Genomic DNA, 25,151 nt, shown 5'->3' on the forward strand with positions numbered 1-25,151 from the left:
ATATTTTTTGCTTTAACAGTTTGTAATGAAAATACCAGCATGGGTTTTTCATACTGGTCCAGACTGCCCTGATAGATCAGTTTAAGACAGACTAATCCTTAGTTTTTCTGGTTTTACAGAGGTTTTGGGTATTGAAAGACAGCTTGAATACTTGATATGTAGGTGATGGATTTGTGTGCACTTTCACATATCTGTCACATTAAGAGAATAGAAGAAAATGGTGACATTTAATTCAACTGTTGAGTTTTTTTTTAAATGAAAATGTGTTCATTTTTGGCCGAATTCACTGTAATTTCAGATCCATATGTAAAATAAAGTCAAGATGTTTTTCTGTGTTGGTTTTCATTTTGTTTAATTGAAACATTAAAGCTTCATTTTTCTGTGTCTCAGAAAACTTGTGTTTAGACTCCAATCTCGAGTCTAAACACAAAAAGGCATGAACTGAGAATTTTTCATGTTTATTTAGTGCTAAGTGACCCGCAAAAACCTTCAAACCAAACACAAAAAACTTCACCAGGTAAATAACATTTTGGGTCTGTATCTCAGCTGCTGGGCAAACAGCCTACCCGAGGCTTTTAGATCTTTGTCTCTGCTGGGGATTCAGAGAGGTTTTCAAGACATATTTCAGATATTTAAACTAAAAAGTAAGTCCAAGAGATGAAGACAGATAGAGGGAGAGACACCAAGCGAAAATAAAAAGTGAAGCAAGATCAGATCTTGGAGAGGAAAGCAGTCTCAGTCTGCAGAGGTGCGAGGTGTTCATTGTCTTTACATGCAACGTTAGATTCCTGAGGTGGGTCGGTGTTCGAAACAGGTGCTGGGGTGTTCTAGGGTGAGAGAAGGGTAAGCCAGTCAACACTCGTGGTTCAGTACTAGCGTATGTGATGCCCACTTAACTGACACACCTGTTTACCCAGGTTTCTTTCTATACAGCCAAGACAGTATTTAGAGAATACAATGAAATTCTTGTTTACTAAGAAACGATTTAGTTTCATACTTTTAGAACTAAGAATGATCTAACTACCGTAAATGCATAAATGAATACAACTGAATGGTGGCTTTCTCCCTTTTAGCATCTGTGGAAAGTCCTGAACCGTTTCTGCTGTTTGATCAAGCCGTGAGACAATTCCAAACATTTGCTTCTGTACTCTGAAGAAAACTAAACCACTCAAAGTAATTAATGTTGAAATGACATTTGGTTTTCATTTACATTTATTCATTTACCAGCTTTTTCCCGAAGTGACTTACAAATGAGGAATGCTACAACATAAGCGATTTTCTTCTGAGACGGTCACATGTGCCAAGACACAAAACTGCACCAAAGGTTGAGCCAGAATGGATTATATAATAATATAAACCGTAGACTATTTTAATAGTAAATGTGGCACTGAATAGTTTTCATGAAATGAATTCATTCATTATGGATGCTTTGATCGACCAATCAGAATCAATGGTGTACCTATAAAATGCAAAGTGTGATCATTTTCTCTCTCACCCCTGCCTATTATCTGTGTATAATTATAATATAATTATATACTGTATATATAGACATTTCCTTTTAAAATGGATGTCTATAGTGTAAGTCACAATTTTGCATTGCTGCAAAGTAGCTTTACATTAAATATCTATTAGTAAAGACATTATAAAAAAAGGATGCATACAAGGAAAAAAATGAAAATTATAAAATATGGATAATACATGGGGATAATGTGCAATCAACTGGTCAATTATGCAAAAATATAGTGTGATATAATACCGCATTGTACATTATTCTATTCCTAGATATAGGTTTATTAATGACAGTGGGGCTCAGGTGTAGTACAGGTGCACTCCTGAAAATAGAGGTGCTTCAAAGGTTCTTCACAGCGATGCCATAGAAGAACCATTTTTGGTTCCACAAAGAACCATTCAGTCGAAGATTTTAAAAGAACCACCTCTTTCCTACCTTTTTATATCTGAAGAACCTTCTTCACCCTAAAGAACCTTTTGTGAAACAGAATGAAAGTTCTTCGGATGTTGAAGGCTCCTCTTGGAACCATCGATAGAAAAGGTCATTCTGGCATCGTGAAGCACCTTTATTTATAGCAAAGTAAAAGTTCAGCTAATGGAAGATTTGTGGCATCAGATTTTAAATTAAGCTTTGTTTCAGACACAAAGTAGCACTTTTTTTTATTGAAAATAAAATATTTCACTTGTTTTGCGTATTTAAGTACCCGATGATGGTGAGATGAAACCTGATCATAAATCATACATTCATTTCCTTTTTATTTCCACATTCCACTATTAATGTGGTGCCATTGCATTAAGAATTACACGCCTGAATAATACAATCTGGCTGTATGACACTAGAGCAAGGGGTTTCATATATTTTTATCTAGATCTGTATTTGTAACACCGATCTTCGTGGAGATTCATACCAGAAAAGATATCTGATAAGTTTGTGGTGATGTAAAAGCAGGATTCATAGCCTGTTTTAAAATATATGATTGATCTCCTGACTTTATTCAGTTATCTCTGGCTGTTCGAAGTCTGACGCACTAGCCTGATAAACTATTGATGGGGTTGAGAACGCATGCCCAGTACTCAGCTGTTGAAGAGAAAAGGGATTAAAATGTGCTGATAGTAAATCTTACAGATGAAAGAATAACTCGGGTTGGGAGGTCTGAATATTTACTATCAGCACACTGAATGTGATGTTTGCTGACATTGGCTGTGGCCATGTAAGCATCCAAATTGCAATGTCTCAATTACACTTGACACTTGATTGATTGATTTATTAGCGCAAATATTACACACATGGGTTGATTTAAATCTGGGAAGAAATAATGTTTTTGACATTCTTAATAAATACACAGAACATCATTCCTGCTGACTTGAATTTCAATTGACATTTAAGGATATGGCAAATTTACAAAACCGTATCCTTTACTTATCCTTAGATTCACATTCTTTTCTTCTTTATCTAAACCCACACCGTACCTTTATTTTGTCTGAATGGAGCTCTTTTTCATTTTTGGAGCATTATCATAGATTCATAATTGTCATATGTACTGTAGGAGTACTGTCCCTTTAAGCAGCATCTTGAAAGACTTCACTTCATTTTGTTCTCGACCTCAGTGTGTGGCCATCTGATTATTTTTGAACGCAAAGGAATGAGACAAAGGCATTGAACGGGTCAACATTTTCCTCAGATCATCAACAGCATGCCGTAACCTTGAACTGAAGCTTTATAACATTGCTAAATATTTCTGACAACAGAGATTATTGCAACAGCACATATGTATCCTGTGTGCGCAAGAAGTTGTTATACAACAGACACAACAACATCGGCGTTAACCCCTGAGGTTACGTACCATCAGCCAAAACCAACATAGCCGGCTCTAGAGAGGAGCATGAAGCATAATGTTTGTAAAAACTAAATACAAAACCAAGGAGGCTGTATTTTATACATATTGTTTTTGTTAAACTGTCTTATGCAGCTGAATAGATAAATAATAAACGAACTGTCATGAGGTGTGAACGGAGACTTGCTGGCATGTTTTGATCAAAACAGTGAAGGAATCTTGAGGTTGTCTATATAACAGAATCTTGTACACGTTTGCAATAAAACTGGAAACCTAAGATTTTCACATGTCTCCAACAGTCACAGAGGTTTTTGTATTTACATTTAGGTGATCCTCTTTATTCAAAGCAAAGTATGAAAGTGAGGGAATCAATAAAGTAAGTGATTCATCATACATTAGGTTTTTAATAGATTGTACATGGAGATTTCACGTTTTATTCATGCCATATGGAAGATATGCCCTTCAAATTTATATAATTTGATTGAGACAACAATCAAATGATTTAGGTTTGGTGACCCCTGAGAGCTTTGGCAATCCAGGGTAGGGATTGGTTGGGCAACCTTGTTTTAAACAATGCAGTCCAAACGTACAGTCTCCCCGCTTGAGTCTTGTTTACTTCCAAGGTTTTATCCTCATGCTACCCAAAACCATAGGGAGTTTTTCCTCACCACATGCACTTTTCCTTGCTACTGGCTGAATATTCAAGCTCTATTTTCTTTTAAGCTCAGTTAAAACAACATGTGTTATGAAATGGGCTTCACAAATAAATCTGAATTGAATATATAAATGAGCTTAAGGGAATGTTCTGGGTTCAATACAAACAAACAAAAATCATGTTTACAGTAATGCGCCGACAATGGAGGTCTATGAGTCAAGGCATTCAGGAGAGTTTAAAGGCCAAAATGGAAAGCTTATATTTTTGTTGATTTGCTCATATTTATTCTTCCTTACCAAAATGTGTGTGTGTTACTTAAGCTTAAAAGTTGTATAAATCGTCTTTCAACGGTAGAACTACTGTTTACTATGAACGTCTGGTTATGTGTTTGCGACGTAATTCCTGTGGGTGATTTTTTGCTGTGTAAACAGTACTTTACTTATAGTTATGTAACGGCCCTTTATAGTATATTTTAATGCTATTGCAAAAGTTTAAGGCCTTTCAATTTCAAGACATGGCTCAAAATTTGTTGGCGTCATATTTATCATGTAATCAAATATACATATATAACACAAAAAATAAACTTTTCATTTATATTGTAGAATGCTCCCTAGAGTTTTATTTTGGCCAAGTTGTTGGACAATTTTTTTTTAACAATTTTGTGACCATATTAAATCTGGTACTCGTTATATTATATTTTATTATATCATAAAAACATTATTTTAAAAGTGAATTGCAAAAATATACACGGATGAGCACTTCAGTTTAGTATTGAAATGGCAATTTTTTCACTCTTGATAGAATAATTAATAATGCAAAATATTATGTTAACATAATAGACTTAACTCTGAAGACTGAAGATTTAAAAAGGCAAAGCAATAAAATATCTACATGTGAGGTAGCAAAAATAATGTGGTGGTACAAAATGTCCAAGACAGTTTTATTGTGACTTTTATATTCAGTATGTAATGAGATCAAACCCATAAGGAAATCTGCGAGTTTTAATAAAAATGAACATTCCCTAGAATGATTTCATCCTGATAAAAAGAGCTTTAATCTGAACTGGTTGACTCATGTCATGGGTTCATCGGCCCATCCGTCTGTATTCCTGTCACATTCCAGAAACGTCTGAACAGAGAACTTCCTCATAGTTTTAAAATGATTGTCACTTTATTTAAAGTGACCTTACAAGAATGAATAACAAATCACATCTATTTAGTCTGTTTGATTACCTCTGGTTCTCAAACAACAAAGCTCCTTTAGTTTTACTCAAGTCCTCTTCCTGTTTTTAAAAGTTCAAGAGCGCGCTTGGTCTGAGTTCTGACCCACCATTGATTTTTATTTTCCTCTTGGTTGATAAAGGGGATGAGGTAAAGTCAGCGTGTACCAATTACACTCACCCAGGTCTGCGTGTTTATTGTTGAAAACTAAATACATTCACGGAAAACTCTTATTGTACGTGGGCCTTGAATTCATTTTTGCTGTTCGTTTTGTTGCCTCCAAAATAATAGTCCTTTCAAGCCTTTCTTTAAGTAATCACACATATATATTCAGATACAGTATTTACAGCACACGTGGTTTTCTCCACGTGCCGCAGTATACACTTTTCTATAAGTAGAGAACTAAATATCCATTTTATTTTCAAAACAAATGTTCAGTGAAAGGAGATGCTTATTCTTCAGAGTTTACACCTCAAGAGGTCAAGTTTTATGAGCCATTTCATGTTCTGTGAGGGTTGCTATTTTTATATCCCTTATTGCCAGTTTAGTCTTTAAAGCAATTGACATTTAGCAAACATCATTAAACAGATAAAAAATCTAAATGGTAAACAAGGTTGTTGTACTCTTAAAAAAAATGACTATCAAAAGGTTCTTTGATGCCATATAAGAACCTTTCTGTTCCATAAAGAACCTTAAACATTCAAAGAACCTTTCTGTTTCAAAAAAGGTTCTTTGTGGGGACAAAAGGTTCTTCAGATTATAAAAAGTAAGAAAGAAATGTTGTTTAAAAGAACCTTGTTCTTCTATAGCATCGCTGTGAAGAACCTTTTAAACAGCTTTATTTTTAAGAGTGTCCTCAGTAGGAGCTGACGGGTCTGGCATCAAATACTATTTTTTTTACAATGAATTGGTTGAAGGATAAACCAGTATTAAATGGTGACTGACTGATTTCTGATCAGATTAAGCTGTTGTAACTGTCTTTGAAGATCTGATCAACCGATCAGATTGATCCAGTGGTCATTGTCAGCACCTGTGCTGCTGTGGGGAGATAATAAAGCCGGATGGTGATGGTGCTAGTTTTGGGGCTCTAGGTGGAGGCACGAGAAGCTGAATATGCAGTGCTAGCTGGTACATGAGCACCTAAATGATCTGAGTGTTAATACAATGGGAAAGTTTTAAAAGGTTGTGGTAAATAAAGGAAGGAAATGGGAAAGGAGAAAGAAAAGGAGTAATAAGGGAAAGCTCAGCAGGTGAATCTGCTCTTTTAAAGCAGGAAGAACAGTCTCCGTGCAAATGATATATTAGACTGCAAAACCAAATTAAGCCTAGTGTTGCCAAAACCGTAACTCTAATCCTCCATGTCTGGAGAATTTTCATGTAGCATCAAGCGCCACATTGTTCCCTTGCTAACAAAATTGATTTATTTTATAGGCAGTAACGCTGCTTAATGTCTGAGAGATAATTGCTTCTTTTGTAACATGCTTGAGCTGGATCTTTCATAAGGTGAAAGTTGAGGTCAAACAATATGTCTCTTATGAGAACCAGTCATGTTACCATACGGCCTAAGAGGAATCCGTCACGTTTATTAGTGTAGCACATACACACAATCCCAAAAATCAGTCTGCTTTTGTTTTAGTGGTTTGTCTGTGTATGAAAATAAATATCTGGTCGCTGTTTCAAGAAGAAAGACAAAACATTTTATTATTTTTGCTGGGCATTCCGGACAAAGAAAACAAAGAAGTCCTGGACGTATTTGTGCATTCTGGGACACAACTAGATTTTCATATAAATAGTAAAAAACACTCTCTTGATACATTGTATTCTTTTAAATGCAATATATGTATATTATTCATACAAATAGATACTTTGCAGGTCTCTAGCAGCAAAAAGTCAGACATTTTATAGTGTTCCCAAAGGAAGTTAAAACAGAAACGTATAATTAGGAAGACATGAACACTTACTTCAGTGTTTTCTTAATGTACATGAAAACAATTTATTATTAAATACAAAAGTAGTATAGTACAAGGATTTGACCATATCAAAGTATTTTTTATAACATGTAAATTTTCATTTGCAGACATTTGACAGTTTCCGTCTCACACGCACGTGCATGCTCTAGTGTTTGATATAAATGAAAAGTGAATATTCTGGAAAACGCGAGGCATGGCACACATCATCCGCTCTCTGCCCGACACTCCATATGAATTATGTATGACCTGACAAAAATAGCAGGCTTGTCCATATAAACACATGGTAATGTATGTCTTTTTAATGGAACTTACATTTTTGTGTCATGTTTTACTGATTTGTATGAAACAGCCCAGGGGCCTTTCAAACCCTAAATGTTGTATTGTAAATAAATGCCCCTCGCACTCCATCACGAGAGTCAAAATTAGAACCCATTTTCAGCCACAATATAATGATTGTGCATAATCATATCTCGAACTGCAGACCTGTATAGTTTCCATTCATTCACTCACTCACTCACTCACTCACACTACCAAACCACGAGTCCACTGCCAGACCCTCATGCATTATTAGTGCAAGTCATGTACAATTTACAGACGTCTCTCTGGCAGTCCACAGTCGTGATGGATCAGCGCCAGGGTGGGTATCTCCACAGCAGTGAAACACGAAGGCAACAGACATGGAATCTGTAAGTCTGCTACAGTACTAAAGATCAGACTAGTCCCTGTGAGAGCAGACCTGAAGCTCAAGGGTGTTTAGTTTATCCAGGTGGAAAACTCAAAATAAAATGGGAAAGAATGACACCAAATAATGAAGTGGAGAAGTGAAGTAATAAACTTAAGATGCAAATGTAGTTAAGGTGGTCTCGAGGATGCTTTATTAAAATGAGAACAATGTGCTTTTAAATAGAAAACTCTATCCTCTCTAAATGTATAAATAGTTCACCCAAGTGCTTTTTTATCAAAGACAAGATGTAAACGGACTTTAAAACGAAATAAATGTGGACAACTTCAGTACTGAAAAGCACAAATGGCAGCATAAAAGTATTCTAAAATTAGACAAACGCAACCTGTAGTTCAGTATTTATTTTTTCATCTTTTTTAACTATTATGTGTTTTTATTCTTTATCATAAATTATGCCTATACCCTTTACAGCACTTTGGTACAACGATTGTTGTTTTTAAGTGCTTTATAAATAAACTGCTTGAACATGCCATAAATAATTTAAGCACCACAAACATTTGACCGCCCCCTAAAATATTCATTTTAGTGTTGAATCTGGCGATTTATTCAAGTCTATGTTCTTCCCGATACTGAATGTTAAACCACATCTTTGCTTTATATCATCCTCAGTAAAAAAACGCTACAGTTTTTGTTTATTTGACAAACTCACTGATTTAAGCGAACTCATTATTCCCGATTATGGAAACGGCTGTCCTGCAGGAGAACATTAACAGAGCATTCCTGCATTCATTACCTCTGAGAAACCAGCAAGAACACTGAAGAAAAATCTCTCTGCCCGTTCTGAACAGCTGGTGAGTCAATCTTCTCTGAACCCGATCAGTCAAAATAAACTCTATCTAAGGATCATTTCCATTGCTGACCTCCACGCTAGCTTCCTCGGCTTCCAGCATAAGCACACACTGGAGGTAGATATTATCGTAAAAAATTTAGATGTTTCTAAAAGAGCTGCTGTTTCCATTTCTAAGAGCTTTGTTGGGCGTTTTGTTCATAACACTAAACATGGGTGGAACAAACAGAGGCAAGACTGTCAGTGAAGTCTGGACTTTAAAGTCACAGGGATGAACTGAGAGCTCAGTCACTGTTTAAATAAAATACGATTCAAATCAAATGTATGGGCAAAGATGGATTATGGACCGGGCAAAGTGGCAGAGTGCCATGGGGAAATAAAAAAGCTAGTACAGGTGTAAAATTGTTATAGATGGAGTGAAAAATATGAATGTTTCCGGCCTCTAACACTGTCTTCTGAACAGGCAGCTTTGATTGAGTAAACACAATAGAAAATATAAACAGTAAAAAAGTTTTTTAAGAATTTTACTTTTTTTTTGGATTTTCATGTACAATATACAAAAGCTTTAATTTTACTTTCCTGTTTTTTTTTTACAGATTTTTCACAGATTTTTGAAATCGTCAAATTACAAATTACCATCCAGTTACAGAAAAAGTCAGCAAATTTACAAGAGAAACAGGAAAAACATGTAATTTCACATGGAAAAACATTTTTACAGTATATTCCTGATTTCCCAGCTGCCAGAAAAGTTAGTTTTTTACAGAATTTTTAACAGTCTACCTTTGAAATATGGTCAAATTACAGAAAGTCTGAAATTTTTAGAGAAAAAAATTATTTTTAGAGAAAAGAATTCGTATTTTATGTAATAAAGGTTATAATGGGAATTGCATTGGATTTAATGAAAACTATAATGGTGTCTATTTGGTGGCATATTATCTGGCAGACAGGAACCAATAAAACACCATTAATTCCTAATGGAATAATGCCCAAATAAAACTTGAAAGAAATTTTGTAATGGTTTTAATGGAAATAGCTAATGGTATTTTAATGGAAATCAAATTTCTATTGTGTTTTTTTATCTCCTGCAGTTTGCTCTGGTAGGAACAACTTTTATTTATATGAATCTAGTGTCTATTTGCTATCATTAAATTATATTTTAACATAAAAAATCATCTACAGATTAGCTACAGAATGAGACTGCAGTAAAAACACCACACTTTCTTAAACTGGATTTTACAGGAGACTGGTGACACACGGTCCACACATCATCCATCTTTGAGCATTTGACAAAGCAGTGCAAAAACAACTAATGAAAATGCAGAGAGGGATGAGAAATAGAGAATGATGTGGTGAGGAGGGTTGTGTTAAAGCTTATGGCTTTGCAGTTGTTTGAAAGGAGGAAGTAAGCTATACTTTCTCTTTCTTAAAATCTGGTGCTCTCATGTTTCAACATGCGTATTTTGGGTAATGTACTGGCCCCACTGTACCCGTACCCCTGGTGCTGCTCCTCCAGTCATTGTGCCGTGCTGGACGGAGAGGTTCCGGTGGAGCTGGAACTGCTGGAACTGCTGTCCTCGAAAATGGAGATCTCGATCTAGACGACCACAGTCAAGGGCTAAAAACCTCAGCAGATGATCACAACAACGCTGATGCCACCGCAGGAACAAACACAACCCCAAGAAACAAATCTGCAATTCATTCTAAATATTTTAAGTCTACTATATTTGCTTAGTCTACTACCTTTTCTTTTGGTCAACTTGCACCAAAAAGGGAACCAGATCACACACAAGAGCAATCGGATGGACCACAAGACCACAAAATTTGTATTTAACTCAAACATGTTCCAGATGAGAGCCGGACAGCTGTTATCTGCATTACCTCTGCATGAGCAAGCCAGAGTAAGTCGGATGTTGAGAACGACAAAATATTGTTCAAATCTGGTAACCGCAACAGTGGAATTTATACTATCAACTGTTTAATTTTAATAAACAATCATAATGTCTTTCCTGTTCATTAAACCAAACCCATGTGATGGATTACCGGTGGTCAGTGTGGAAGGAGCTAAATGGCAGTTATTGCTTATCCATTGCTCCTAAGGTGACAGCTGGTTGGACTCTCTAGAGCTGTGAGCAGATGATGGGCTGCCAAACCCAGCTGGGCTTGTAGTCAATGGGATGGGAAATGGACAGCGTTGCCAAGCAAGCTTGATGGTCCATTGGATAGATTTTCATTTCCCAAAAGAAATCACCCAAAATGGGATCTTAAGGGATCCAAAGAATACGTTGTTCCTGGATGCTCTTTTGAGGGCGTATTAACTGTCACACCTAGAGAATATGTGACAGGACTGGTATACACATTTTTGACGTCGAGATGCTCGTATTAGGAAACCCTGATGTTTTGTTTGCAACACTTCTATTGAAAGACATAAGTGTATATATATATTTCTTCAATGATGAGAAATGTTCAAATTAAAAGTAATGTGTAGCCTATTGGGGTTCATGATGCTTTGATGCTTCAAATTGACAAATTCAAACATCAGCAACATTTTCTATCTCAATAGTTGTGTTGCTTGGAAACATATTTAATATTGTTAAACTTGCACGGGGATGAATTTGCTGTGAATTCTCAAGCTTGAGCATTAATAGACCCGTTCCCCTAAACTTAATTGGAAAAAGATGGCTCGATATAATGCAACAAAACTAGATTGCATTTTAAGACACATCCTGCAAACTCATTTTTGGCTGATTTTAATCTGGATAGCTTTAATTATTATAAAAGCACCATTCTTGTATCATTTTCAAAGCTGTGAGTCAATCTGAACCACAACTGTGTAAACAAACTATTTTCGAATACGTTTTTCTGCTTTTTATTAGTCTTGATGAATTCCATAAACCGAACGTTCAGTCTGGCTCAGAATGTTGGCTTAAAACTTTAGCTGTTAAACACTTTTGAAATAAACACAAATAAGGCATTAAAACAGGTTTAAGATCTTTGTCTTGACAAACTTTCCTTTTCTAGTTACTCTTTAATCACAAAAACAAAGCGTTTGTTGCCTAAGGCACCTTGTTGGTTTCACACAGTTTCCCACAGCGTTACAACTATTGTGCAGGAAAATGGAAATAAAGGCCAACAAATACGACACATTTTCCTCCTTGCTCTATATTATTGTGTCACTTCAGTTGAACGGCCGAGGGTGATGAGATTCTTTGTATATTATGTGGCATTCATTAAAGGGACACTTATGAAGAAGTGTGACCTCAGTAGCCGCACAATCACAACAGTGTCGACTTTGCTTTGCCAAACCAAATATAAATCATCATGCTTTTTAGTGGAAGTGAATAGTCGAGACGAGAAAGCCATGGGAAAATATTTTAGTACGAAGTGACACGAGTCTCTGCAGTAAACTAAAAGAATCGCTCAGTAAAGTTCACAACTGGATTATGTTCAACTCGTCTAATAATGCAAACTTTTTCTTTAAAAACACATAGAAAACCATCACAGTGTGTTAAAGGATATCACTCTCATGCCTCTCTCAATGGGATCTGTCAGAAGCAAACCTCTGGGTGCATAGATCTTCTCGTTCTGCTCCTGAACATACATGCTGACCTTCTTCAGGATCTGTGGAATCAGAGAAGGAACAAAGATGTTCTCAGTCAACAAAAACAAACTGCACTCTCTCAAATTTAGATCTAAAATCTGATGTCACGTCAAACATCATAGGGAGATGTATTGGATTGGATATTCTTAAGATTATTTAGATTACTCTGGTTTATTTGATTTGAATTCTTTCAAGTGGCCCAAGCAAAATGCAGTGTTTCTCTGCCCCCATGGCCGGTTTTCTTGCTTTCAGAACGGCCCATGAAAAGGAATGTATAACAAAATAAAAAGAGGAAAACCGATCTGTTCTGGGTTTAACAGACATGAACAGACTTCCAGAACAAAACCTGTAAGAATGCACAAAATCACATTCATATAAATATTCATTTGTCATAAATTCAATGAAAAGTTTCATTTATGTATGAACTATACAGTAGTGACTTAAATTGATGTCCAACTTTTCTAAAAACTGTATGCATGATGCATAGTTGTGCTTTGAGTTAAAATTGATGCTCAGCTTTTTGAAGGTCTTACAACATGTGCAAAAACTGAGTCAAGGCCCAAGTGAATAACTGCTGTAGTCTAAGGCTCGATTCACATTTTGCATCTAAAACCACGCATAGAAACGCAAGCTGCACTGCATTCTCCTTTTTTCCAAAGCTCCTGGACTTTGCGCTTTCATGGCGTCTGTCCTCGCTAAACAACCATAGGCCACGATAACTGTTAAGACGAGGAGGTATAAACAGAGGATATATGGATTATATGCACTGAAAATACCTTCCAATAACTCTACTAGTTACTAGATTTAGTTATGCTGTGTCATCTGTGTCTCCATTTTCAATGAGCTTGTCTATATTGGCTGGTTGGCTCATGTCACATGACCTGTGGTGCACTTGCGCCTTTCTGAAAAGTTATGATATTTTCATCTCGATGCGGCGCCGATGGGCTTAAAAACAATTGCGCGTCTACATTAAAAAATTACGAATATGCGCGCGGAAAAGACGCAAAATGTGTATCGGGCTTAAAACAAGAGGATCAAAAATAAATGTATATAAAATTACTAATATAAAATTCTTGTCATTGTATGTTTTTTTCTTGTGAGCTTTGTTTGTGAGAATGTTTTGTATATTAATAGAATAAATTCATATTTGTTTGAATATAAATAAATATTTTTAATGTCAAAAAACATTGGCTTAGCATTTTCTCCATTTTAGACCATATAACCATACCTCATCAAATAGTGTACAAACATGCCCTCCAGACATATAATACACTACCGGTCAAAAGTTTATGAACACTTATTTATTCATACTAATTTATTTCATATTTTTCCACAATTTAGAAAAATATTAAACTCATCAAAATTTTGAAACAAAGAAAAGTATATTGCAAAGTATATTGTGTAGTCACATTTTCCCTTGAATCTGCTGATTTTATTTTGTCATTTTATCAAGCAATTATAGTCAAATACCAAATCTAACGCTTAGATGCTTTTTAAACCATATTAAAGTAGTTTCCATGTATTCTGTGCTCTTATTAGCTGTTCTATATACATAATTCAGTAAAGTCAAAGCATTTGTTCTTGAATAAATAAAGAAAAGCATTTACGTTTGCAAAAATCACGTTTTTGTCTACAAAACCAATTTTATTTAAGCATATACCTTCAGATCAAAGGTTTTTAAGGTACTGAGAAACATTTAACTTAAGTGTTTTGATCTGTAGTGTGTATATGCAAGTCATGTTGCATATATTTATATCATTTAATAAAATAATGTTTAATTGGTCATTTCTAGTCTTTTACATTTCCTCTGAAAGGCCGTGAAACAGCTGGAGGGCCTGTAACACCGTTGTTTTGGAGAATAAGAGGTCATTGTCTGATCTACGACCTTAAATGACGATGCCTGACACTGAACAGCGAGTTTTAAATCTTTGTCTCTGCTGTCCTGACTTGTGCAATCGCTCGTCTTTGAACAAGATGCTTATCTGGCTGTATCCTGAAGCATGAAGGAAATCATCCGTGTCCATTCATGTGTGGCCTCCCCCATCAGCTGGAGCGACAAACAAAGCTGCTCATCGTGAGTGGGTGGATTTCTTTCGGGGTTCGCATTAAGGTGCCACTTTTACAGTCTTGAGTTTACAAATATCTCTGGGGAAAGCCTGACTTGACCTCAAAAGTTACACAGATGTGGCCAAGCATGAACGTCACTTTTCAAACATTTAAGAATGAAGATGAATGTGTGTAAAGAGAGAGAGAGAAAGAGGGAGAGCGTGAGCTGGCAGGGACTTTCAATTTCCCGGTGTATCTTGGAGCCTGTCAGGTGACGCACACCTGCGAGGTGTAATTAGTCATCTATTGAAATTGTACCACAGTATAAATGCCATGTTGTGATTCGGTAAGGTTTTTCACTGGCGGACAGGTGCTTAACTCAAGGGAACCATTGTTTAAGTGGGGCATATTCATGTATATATCAAACCTTATCTCAGTTCCTTTTGACTGCTTATCAAAAGTGATTTCCATCTCTTGCTGTGTACGTGTGTGGTCAGAGTCGAATGGAGCGGCACATCAAAATGTTTGTGAAACTTTCTAATGTTTAGACTTTTTTCGAATGAATGAATGTTCTTCTTTGATCTTCAAAGCCTTCATGGCTCAGGATGTCTAGATAAATGTAATGTAAATGAAGCAAGAGACTTTATCTCAATACCTTTTCATAGCGTGTCTCCATGCACAGGAAAATGATGTAGGCCGTAGCACAAGCCAGACAGCCCTCGAAATACGACTGACCGCTGATCTTCTCAGCCTCGGCGTAAAAGCAGTTCAGCGTTTTTATCGTTTCTTCAAACAAGCTCCTTTCGATCTGCACGCAACAGTCAGATAAAATTTGAGCTTTTACAAAAACAACTTTAAAATATCAAATTTAATTAAATACCCTCATTATTAAATATTCTGAGTGTCTTCTCCATGAAAAACTATGTTAACAGTCATTATAATCGAATTGACCTAAAATCAAAGAAGGAGTCATTTCTATTTGTTTTGTACAGCATTGTCATATATTTGGTTTATGTAAAAACTTGGTTAAACCTTTCATTTGAGTGAGGATGAGGATTTGAGATTTGAGGAATCTTTTGCCTTGTTTACTTAGAAAACATCAAGAGAAATCTGACTTTTCATGGTAAAATCCTTTTTGGATTATAAGAGCGAGTTTAAAGTGTATATTGGCTTGTGGGATAAGCGACCACAAAAATTACTAATGATACGTCCAAACCCTTGCTCTTAAAGGGTATAAAACATCTTGCTCTTCCCTCATTGATTTGAAACAAAACAATTATGGATTTCTCAGTAAATAATCTCTGGTTCTGGCGAAAGAAACTTACTCTGCTGTCCAGCTCTGCTGGAAACTTTGTTTGGAATTTGCAGATGGTACCGTCGCTGTAGTCTCTCTGAACGAAGACCTTGGTGGCCAGAGATGCACTGTGACGCAACTCTCGAAGGTTGTGGAACTACAAACACACAGTCGAGAAGGGATGCAGACTGATGACAAACAGACACTGTTATAGATAAACTGTTAGAAAGAATACTGGCTAAGACAAGTCTTGGATGTTACACAGACCAAAATAGATATATTTACGGTGCTCATTTACTGCGTAGAAATACTATATTTGCAGATGTATTTGTCATCAATGATTTGCCACCCCATTTGTTTTCTATTTTTCTATTCCATTTTCCGTTTATCTTTATGCTGTGTTTTGCAAAGAAAGTAACACAATTTATAAGGTAGAAAGGAAATGCACATTTGAAATTCACAGATGTTGGCTTGCAGTTTTATATACATATTTATATACATATCATCTTATATAAATTTACATTCATGCATATTTTGAATTTCCTTGATGCCAAATCTGTAAATCCTATAACATGCACAGGGCCCATGAAGTTTTTTAGCACGTCTGCACTTTTCATCACATTTGTGTTACATTAATATTCAATCAGCCATCAAAAACTATGCACCATTTGAAACACTCAACGTTCATCTTTCTGAACTTGATTTTGCAGTCAATACAATGCTCAAATAGGGCCACTTGAATTACTCTCTGGCCAGTGTTGAATCCATCTAGAAATGAAACTAACATTTTAATGTAAATTTACACTTAATGATAATAGTTTTTGAACATCTCATACAATGAATGTGGGTAGTTACCATAGTTGTTACCAGGTAGTTACCAGTTGTCCTTTTGGTGTGACAGCAAACATTTAGAAAACAGACTGTTAATAATATAATTCTATTTTGATCGTAAATATTTATAATGTATAATTAAAATACTATATTTTATAAAAATAGCATAAGAGATTTATCTTCGTTGTTCATTTATTTTCTTCCTTTTTTCTGTCACACCATAGTACACATTTGTTATATTTGTCAACACATTTGGTATATTGTAGTTTTATGCATATCTTAGTAAACACTGCATTTTCCCCCGTCATTGACATCAAACCTGCAAAGCTTTAGCAAATCCAGTTTTTAGTTCACCAAACCACACTAAGTTGACATCTTCCTCCCACGATTTCCAGAAATTCTTGTAGTCTCAGCTTGCAGGTGACAAACCTCAAAAATGACTATAAATCTTGTCCTGTCAAAGTAAGCCTCTAACTGGTGAGCCCCACAGGTGAATACGATGATATTCCTGTGAGACCATTAGCTTCACTGGCCATCTCAACCCTCAGTGGGGGGTAGCAACAGCCAATTAAAATGAATCTGTTCAGGCAGAGGTTCTGAATCTTTATTAAACTGTCCATTCAGCAGGAACATCTAAGGGTTCGGAGGTTGATTCAAGATGCGGCCAACACTGGGAAGTATTTCATAAGTAGCCGAGCACATCTGCAGAGGCATATTAGGAAGAAAGATGTGTAGATTCAAGACTGCATGGCCTCCCAGGGCATTTTCCCTCTCTTCCCGTGTGTATGAAAGAAATGATTTTAAACAGATGTGACAGAAGCATAACATTTACAGGTCTCAGGTTTCTTCCCACAGAAAAGGGGAAATGCTGATGTGCTCTCGAACTCGTAAGAGACACCACAGAGGATCCAAAAGAAGGAAGACTCGCTCTCTCATTTCAGTTTGGTGCTGCTTTATAGGCATGCATTTTATAAGGAAGAATTCTCCTTCGTAGCCCAGAGGGTTGGGTGTTTAGCAATGGTTTGGACCAAGTCATCAAATGGGCTTGGGTTTTGACCAGCACATAAGACACTGAATGCATTAAAATGCAAAATAATATCCGCTTCAATCATGTTTGTACTAGCTGATATACAAACCAGCTGTCATCTAACCCTTCATTTACTCTACAATTTTATGTGGCTTTATTAGATTTGCTATCTAGGCACAAATCTGTCATGAGACACAAATGCAGGTAGATTACATTTTTCATTCTGGGTAAACAGAAATATTTCTTGGAATATTCCGTAACATCTTATAGTAATGCCTATCAAATATTGTTCACTAAACTGTAACCTATTTTTCTCTCAATGTGATTTCTGTTTTGTTCAGATGTCGTTTTTACTGCAGACTTAAAGCGGGCGATACACAGGGGGTTTCTGCCAATCTCATATTAAATCTTAAGTACCTATAGAGTAGTATTGCATACTTTGTATCTTTGAAGAGTATTTTGTTTAATCACATTTATAAAAGATAGATAAAGCTTTAGGATTTTTTCTGAAAACATACGCGTGTGTGGGGGGGGAGGGGTAGGCTGAACCAAAGCACGTGCGCAACCATATCAACCCATGCGAACGTATGCGCTCTCTCCTGCTTACAAGTGAAAGTGACTTCTGATCATGATTCTTCTCCTGCTCTCCTGTGGCCGTGCTGCGTGCTTTACTGGGAGAATTATCCAATAAGGGACTAAGAAAAGTTGTTACGAAACAGTTTTGTATGTTCAAAAAAAACTTTACGAAATCTGTACAATCGCTGAGTGAGTGTATCGAGCATAAATAATACGTTATACGCTCAACTCCTTTTTGACAAGTTGACCATGTTAAGCATGAGAAGACAGCAAGTTTAACATTGTAAAGAAGTCAGAATGCACGACACAATGGTGCAGGGCCGCTTTAAATTTGCATTACTTTGCCAGGAGATGATCAGCTCAGTTCCAGTCCCTCAAGAGACTCATTTGCTCTAACATAGACCCTATATGAATTCTTAAGCATGTTAATAAGTGAATTATGCTCAAACGAAATAGAAACCAAGTGCAAATTTTTGATAATCCTGTTTAATCCGGTAACTCTGGTAACATTTGTATACTTAACAAGCAGACTTTTTCAGCAATCATTTTTCAAGGCTAACTACCTATAAGTAACTGGAAATAAAACCATTTTTTGGACTTTTTGTAGATTGTAACCCATTGAAATGTGATTGAGAAACGTCAACATTTTTGTGATTTTTGTCCAGAAAAATGCAGTTCTGTATTCTAATAAAGCACTCTTGCCCAGTCCAAACAGACAGGCTGTATAAACAATTCTGTGTAAATATCAAAGAATGTCATTTGTCGGTCAATTAGGCGGTTAGTTGAAAAACGTTAGAAAATTACTAGGCCAGTGTGTGTCAAATGGACCAAAACCATTAAATACAATTTTAAATACATTTTAACGGACCTCACAAATGCCTCACATCTGCCATTTACTTGTTTAAACAGTTGAGCACTATTCATTGAATGTAAATAGTGCATGCATGTCATGCCATTAGAAAATGAAGAACTTTGAAGGGGCGTTCCTTTCGAAATGCTAGCACAGATACAGAGTGCACAGTGCCCTAGGGTCACATTAAACAAATTACAGGTTGCCGTGACACTTTAAGGGGGCCGTTACATTGTAGAACTGCATTCTGTCTTGCATTGCCATATACTCATTTCAACTTCCTCTTTGTCTTTTCTCCTTTCTCGTAATCAAGCCCAAAAATCGCTTTAACACATATGTGATTTTAATACTGTAAAGCTGTGTAGTATATTCCTGATCAATTCAATTTGAAATGTATTTATGTCTTATCTGGAATGTAAAGATTGTCTTTGTGTATGGTTTTACTTTGAAGTTGATTTAAAACTAGCAAAACCTCCCCTCTCGGGACATTTGGGTTCATCTTACAAAATGTGATGCCAAGAAAGTGATTCATATGAATATCTACATATGTCTATAGTGTTAATAAATTATATAAATGTAAGTTTATGGTACGTTGCTATTCAAATAACTACATTTCTGTGAATGTGTGTACTGTATACCGGCGTCTTAGCACAACAATCAGTTTACAGTTAAAACTCTGACTTGCACTTGAACTATTCTTAACGGTAGATTAAATTGACAATGTAAGTATATCACAAAAATTCAGAGATAGATCCTTACGGGTAAAATTGCATGTTACCATTTTGTACACTAGAAGTTTCATCAAGGCAGTAGAATAGCAACTAATCCTCTAAAGACTCTCTAACACAGCAGCTCTGCTCAATAAACAAACACATCAGTTGTCACAGTCACCCCAGAGCTAGCATAACACAACCTGGTTTATTTAAAGCCGTGGTTATTTTAAGAATTAATTGTACCTTGATATAGGAAGCTTGTCACGGAGCTTGTTGACTTCAAGAAAATAAGCGAGCCATCTAAAGAAGCTTCAGAAAAATAAACTTGCAGTTTACAGCACTGAACGCTGAACTGACCAGTGAACCGAGGGATTCTGGGAACATTCAGATGACTCATTACAATCACTTTAATGGCAATGAACAGGATGCAGGCCGACAAGACAACAAGATGCCCAGAGCGAGTGTATGACCGTTATTCTTATAGATTGTCACAAAAATGCGTTTCCTGTCAAAAGTTAACAATCAGTTTCAATAAGCATATCCTAGCCAAAGAGAAAACTAGGTTGCTGAAGGATGCAATTGCTTCTTTCCCTGAATACATTAGAAACGGTGGATTCTCATTATATATTCTCACTGGAGGGATTTGCATGCCTTTTGGATAAATCTGTAATTAAGATTAGTAAAAAGACAGAAAGCAGGTTGCCATGCAATCCATAAAGGTTCCTGAATATAAATAAATGCTGCTTGGAAGGACTGATTATATGACTAATATCTACATGTGGTGTTTTTTGTCAATGTGAAGTGACGCATACTGTGATGTAAAAATAATATTAATTTTCATGCACTTCTCTTGTTGTTTCTTTCTATTTGACATGATTTATGGCTTTGCATGATGAATTAAGCAGTAAACCTCCCCCCTCAAATAATTGTGCCTTAAACTCCATTAATCAGGGTAAAACGCTGAATTGTGTAAACAATATAAAAATGCTAAATGAAATTAGTTAATCAAGGTAATAGAGTAGTTTACAGCAGCGATGATGTTTTTTTGTACGCCAAATTGGATGTAAGAGCTGCACGGGTCCCATTGACCGAAAAACCTTTGCATTCAAAGACTTTTGAGTTTGTACAAAATAAGAACTGTGATTAACAAATGTTTATGATATGTTGTGTCTGTCAAGATAATCTTTACAATTTAACACAACATTTGTTATTTTTGAAGGCTAAATACAATCGCCAATATGAGCCAATATGAGGTGATATCAATGTCACCACCAACACCGGCGACTTTTTCAAAACTTTATTAAAAAACGAGTTACCTGGTAAGTAATTACTCAGTCAATAAATCCCCATCCATGTTTTTAGAGATTTGTGTTGCATTATTTGTGAGATTTATATGCACGATGGCGTCTAATGTACCCGCCAAAGGATGTAGTCGCTTTAACGAATTGTTAGCAACCGCCGTTTTTAAGACACAAAGCATTTAAAAAACGGCAAGCGAGTTGTAACTGGTTTGTTTTATGTCATAGATTAAAAAATGAAAATATCTAGAGGTTTTGATAACCACACACCTTATTGTAGGCGGTTGATCAAAAACCCATTAAAAAAAACAGACTTTGGGACAATGAAACCGGAAGTGCTAAAGTTTGAACTCCCTTCCGGAGTCCATGAAAAATACGTCATCTCTGGGGTACTCAGTAACCAAGTTTAAAGTGGTTGTTATGGTATATGCATGTGCTATATGCTGTTCTGGTTGGTCCTTATAGGGTATTGTTGGGGTTTGCTGAGGTGTTTGGGTTGCTTGTCAAAAAGGTACAGTGATTAAGAAAATTAAAAGTAGGCAACATTCCTCCTTAAAAAAACACAACATTTAAAGTATATTTGGACATAGCAAATATAAAGTATGTGCAAGTTTAATACTTTTTTTCCTCAAATCCGTAACCAAGATGATGCAACTGATAAAGTCAGTCGGACGGCAACAGTTATTCATTCCAATTTTAAAGTAAGAACACCTTTAACAATCCAACGTGTATTTCCTCGTATCATTCACAGCACGCATCGTTTCCCCCATAGGAATTTATTTTCGTGTTATATCAGAGGCAAGGGATTGTTGCTTGTTGTTGTGGTTTTAAATGTGTAAATGTTTTCAGTGCGAGTTGTGACGCGATGGATCTTCATTCAGGTTGTGTGTCTGCGTCTCTGTCCAGGGTGCTGAATAACGCAGGCTATCAGTAATCCACGCGTGCTGTTTGCACAACACTGTGTTCTTCGCGACAAAATGCCAACTTTGGCTAATTTCAACGAGCAACTAACCTATAGAATAAACAATCCACAGACACGACGATTGCAATTCTTAATTGGTTTCTTTAAACGCGAAAGCAATTGTACAGGAAACATCGTGACCGTGGTTCAATCCCACAGCAGGTGTCAAGATAACTTCACAGAAACCTCGCTGATCAAACGCACCTGCTATACGCAGTACTGAAATGTCGTTCAGAATGTTTATCTCGCAGCTCATGAATGTGTTAAAAAAATCTTACCTCTGTCGCCATGACGGAGTCGGTGGAGGATCTGTCCCGGTGCTGAAATCCCCTCCACTCGTGGGACAGGAACGGATGGAGAGAGGACTGCGATGGAGAGGGTGGAGCACCGTCGGACTTATGGAGGAGTGACTATACATGCAGTATGTGCAGTTCATATCTGTGGATGCACAGGGAGACTCGGAGAGCAAACTTGAAACCACCAGTAGAGCAGATCACGCCAAATGGGTGTTTCTTCATTTATGGTCGTACTTATATCTCGATGTGGATGTGTTTTTTGTAAACCAAATAAATAATTTTAATGCATTCAAAGTAACTTTCAGATTTCTCTAGTTTTCGAATTACTTTTGTTGTAAGTATTTTATTTTAATCAAGTGTGTCATGTAGATGATCAGTAGTGAAATACATCCATTGTTTGGACTAAGTATAACAGCATAATTTTCAAATTAAGGACTTTAGTTTAAGTTACTCTTTTTGGTTACCAAGGAGACAAGTGTCAGTGAATAACATGCTTGACATTTAATTTCAGGTTTGGTAGCCAAACGTATAAATCACATTTGAACGGTATTGCATTGTGAGCCATTAGCACAGCATAGGCCTTTAACATGGCCAAAAATGCCCATGGTTGAATTGACAAGCTACGATAGAAAAATGTTTCTAAGGAATTTACAATACGTCCAAACTAACAAACATATGTGTTTTTACAAGTATTTCATAGAGCCTAGCGTACAGTAAAGCTATGGAAATACTGACATTTATGCTTCAATAATCACCTCATATTATACTTTCAATAAAATGATGACAGATTTGTGATGTACTTGGCATTTGTCTGATTCTGTTTGTTTTAAAAATATCTTTCCCTGGCAATCACTGCAGTGGCTGAGCCTGAGTCACACATGCATAAAACAGACTGCATAATTCGCAAGAAGAAGCAAAGACTCTTAAAAATATATCGATTGTGCTATACTGATGTTTGGATAGACATTCCAGAGCTTTGACTGGGAAGTTGTCATGATTTAATCAAATCTTTCATTTCTAATGGAAAACAAATCAGAATGCAACAAAGCTCTCGCGCATAAACATTCACACATCGGAAAGAAAATGCAAAAGTGAGATTTGTCATTTTGGATAGTTAGAATAGAAATCGGGTAATCTGGATCATGTTAGACACAGGAGAATATAATATTTATTTTGCTGCATATCACAAAAGACAACAGAGCATCAACCAATATTCAAAACACATTTTGTTTCACAGACCTGGGATGATATAATCAAACTGGCTTCTAGCCCAAAGCATGCATTCACACACACATGCACACTCAGATTCAGGACAGGAATGACAGAGCAAGTATTAATCACCACTGATTTGATAAGAAGGCAAAAAGCCTTTGGGAATGTCAAACAAAACAAAAGGTCATAATCAACATGCTGAAAATGTCCCCATGATGTAAAGCTGCCTACTTTTAAGCAAATGTATTGAGATTATAAATGACTTCAGCTATCTCAGAACATACTGTATCACTGAAGGGAAGCTTTTCCGCTTTTTTCATGAATTTATGGTTTGTTAGAATAGGACAATATTTGCCCAAGAAACAACAATTAGAAAATATTTAATCTGAGTGTGAAAAAACAAACAGGTTTGTTTAAAAGCTCTCTATTTGCTTACCATTGTAATGACATAGTGGATAGTAGATCAACCCGAAAGCAGAAATTCAAAGCTTTACAAAGATACCAAACTTTAGTAGGTAAATCTCAAAAAGCGGCAAAAGCGAGCAAACTTTGGATGTGTGTTTCCGGACATTTATTAAATAATGTTTTGAGATATTTACAGTAGGAAGATGATAATGATAATGGAAAATGATATTTATTTAATATCCTAATGGTTTTTGGCATAACAGAAAATCGCATTGTACTGTACATAGTCTTGACCCATACTCTATATTGTTGGCTTGCTACTGCTTATGACTGTTTTGTTGCCAAGGGTCAAAAATAGGACAGTTGACCTAAAAAGAACTCTATTCAATATAAGTCTAAATATTTAAAACAAATCTATACAAAAAAAGTGAATGGTGTCTCCTCCAATCAGTTTATTCATAGTACTGGGTGATAGTATTTTTGGATGAACAATCCGTAAGCGGCCATCTATTTTTTGAATGAGAGCAGAGTAGAATACATTGGAAAGCAGAACTAAGAGCATTCACTAATTCCTGCTGCTCGCTTTAGATTGTGAATGAAATTGCAGAGGCACGCCGAGGGGAATCTCTTTCATCCAGGCCAAAAACGTCATGTGCACCATCCACTTGCACAGAAATATCTTACAAGGGAAAACCGAAGGAAAAAACAGGATTTTGCTCAAATATTCTTCATTCGTATTGCATGTAGATGTGCTAAAAATAAAGCGTGCGATCTCACAGCGGCCAATTACTAGTGTTGCAAAAATGGAGCTATAAATAGAACTCCCTAAATAGAAGGCACCGTTCATAAAGGCTCTAAAGCAGCTGGTGTTTAAAGATGAGACCATGTAGGTGTATTGTTCCTTATTTTCTTTATATTTAGAGCTTATGATACGTTTAGACCTGTAGTTAAATGTAAAACCTGAAGGTTTTTATGAACTGTACGAAACCCAGCAGGTTTTGAACTAAACTGGAATATAGTTGCAGTGTAAATGTGTCTGAGGACATTCAAAACCACTGTTACTAAGGAAACTGAACAGAAAAGATGTTTGCATCTAACCACCTGGAATGATCTCTGGATCACACTGAAGTCTCAATAGGATCGACAGCCTTTCAGATGAAGAAATGTCTATGTGAGAAAGCATTTTGCAACACTTGAGAGACCACGGAACTATTGACTTTGGTGTGTGAAATGAATTCCTACAGTTATTTCCATTCACTTGGCAAACTGTTTATGAAATCTGGCTTTGTATTGGTAATACTAGATCGGCGTTGAAATACGGCTAGT

At 36.2% G+C, this 25,151-nt stretch overlaps 1 protein-coding gene across 1 annotated transcript; it reads right to left on the bottom strand.

Moving 5' to 3' along the window:
• Nucleotides 1-7,187: 7,187 nt before the first annotated feature.
• On the bottom strand, nt 7,188-22,356 carry golga7bb (golgin A7 family, member Bb). The gene is made up of 5 exons (XM_056761158.1): nt 22,191-22,356; nt 15,688-15,813; nt 15,018-15,170; nt 12,233-12,336; nt 7,188-10,310 (listed from the first exon to the last, which is right to left on the bottom strand). Exons 1-5 carry the CDS (start codon nt 22,200-22,202, stop codon nt 10,232-10,234), a joined length of 474 nt encoding a protein of 157 aa, XP_056617136.1. The 5' UTR covers nt 22,203-22,356; the 3' UTR covers nt 7,188-10,231.
• Nucleotides 22,357-25,151: the final 2,795 nt, after the last annotated feature.

The sequence above is a fragment of the Triplophysa dalaica genome, chromosome 11 (genome assembly GCF_015846415.1).
Source record: "Triplophysa dalaica isolate WHDGS20190420 chromosome 11, ASM1584641v1, whole genome shotgun sequence".
In the NCBI taxonomy this organism is placed as follows: domain Eukaryota; kingdom Metazoa; phylum Chordata; class Actinopteri; order Cypriniformes; family Nemacheilidae; genus Triplophysa; species Triplophysa dalaica.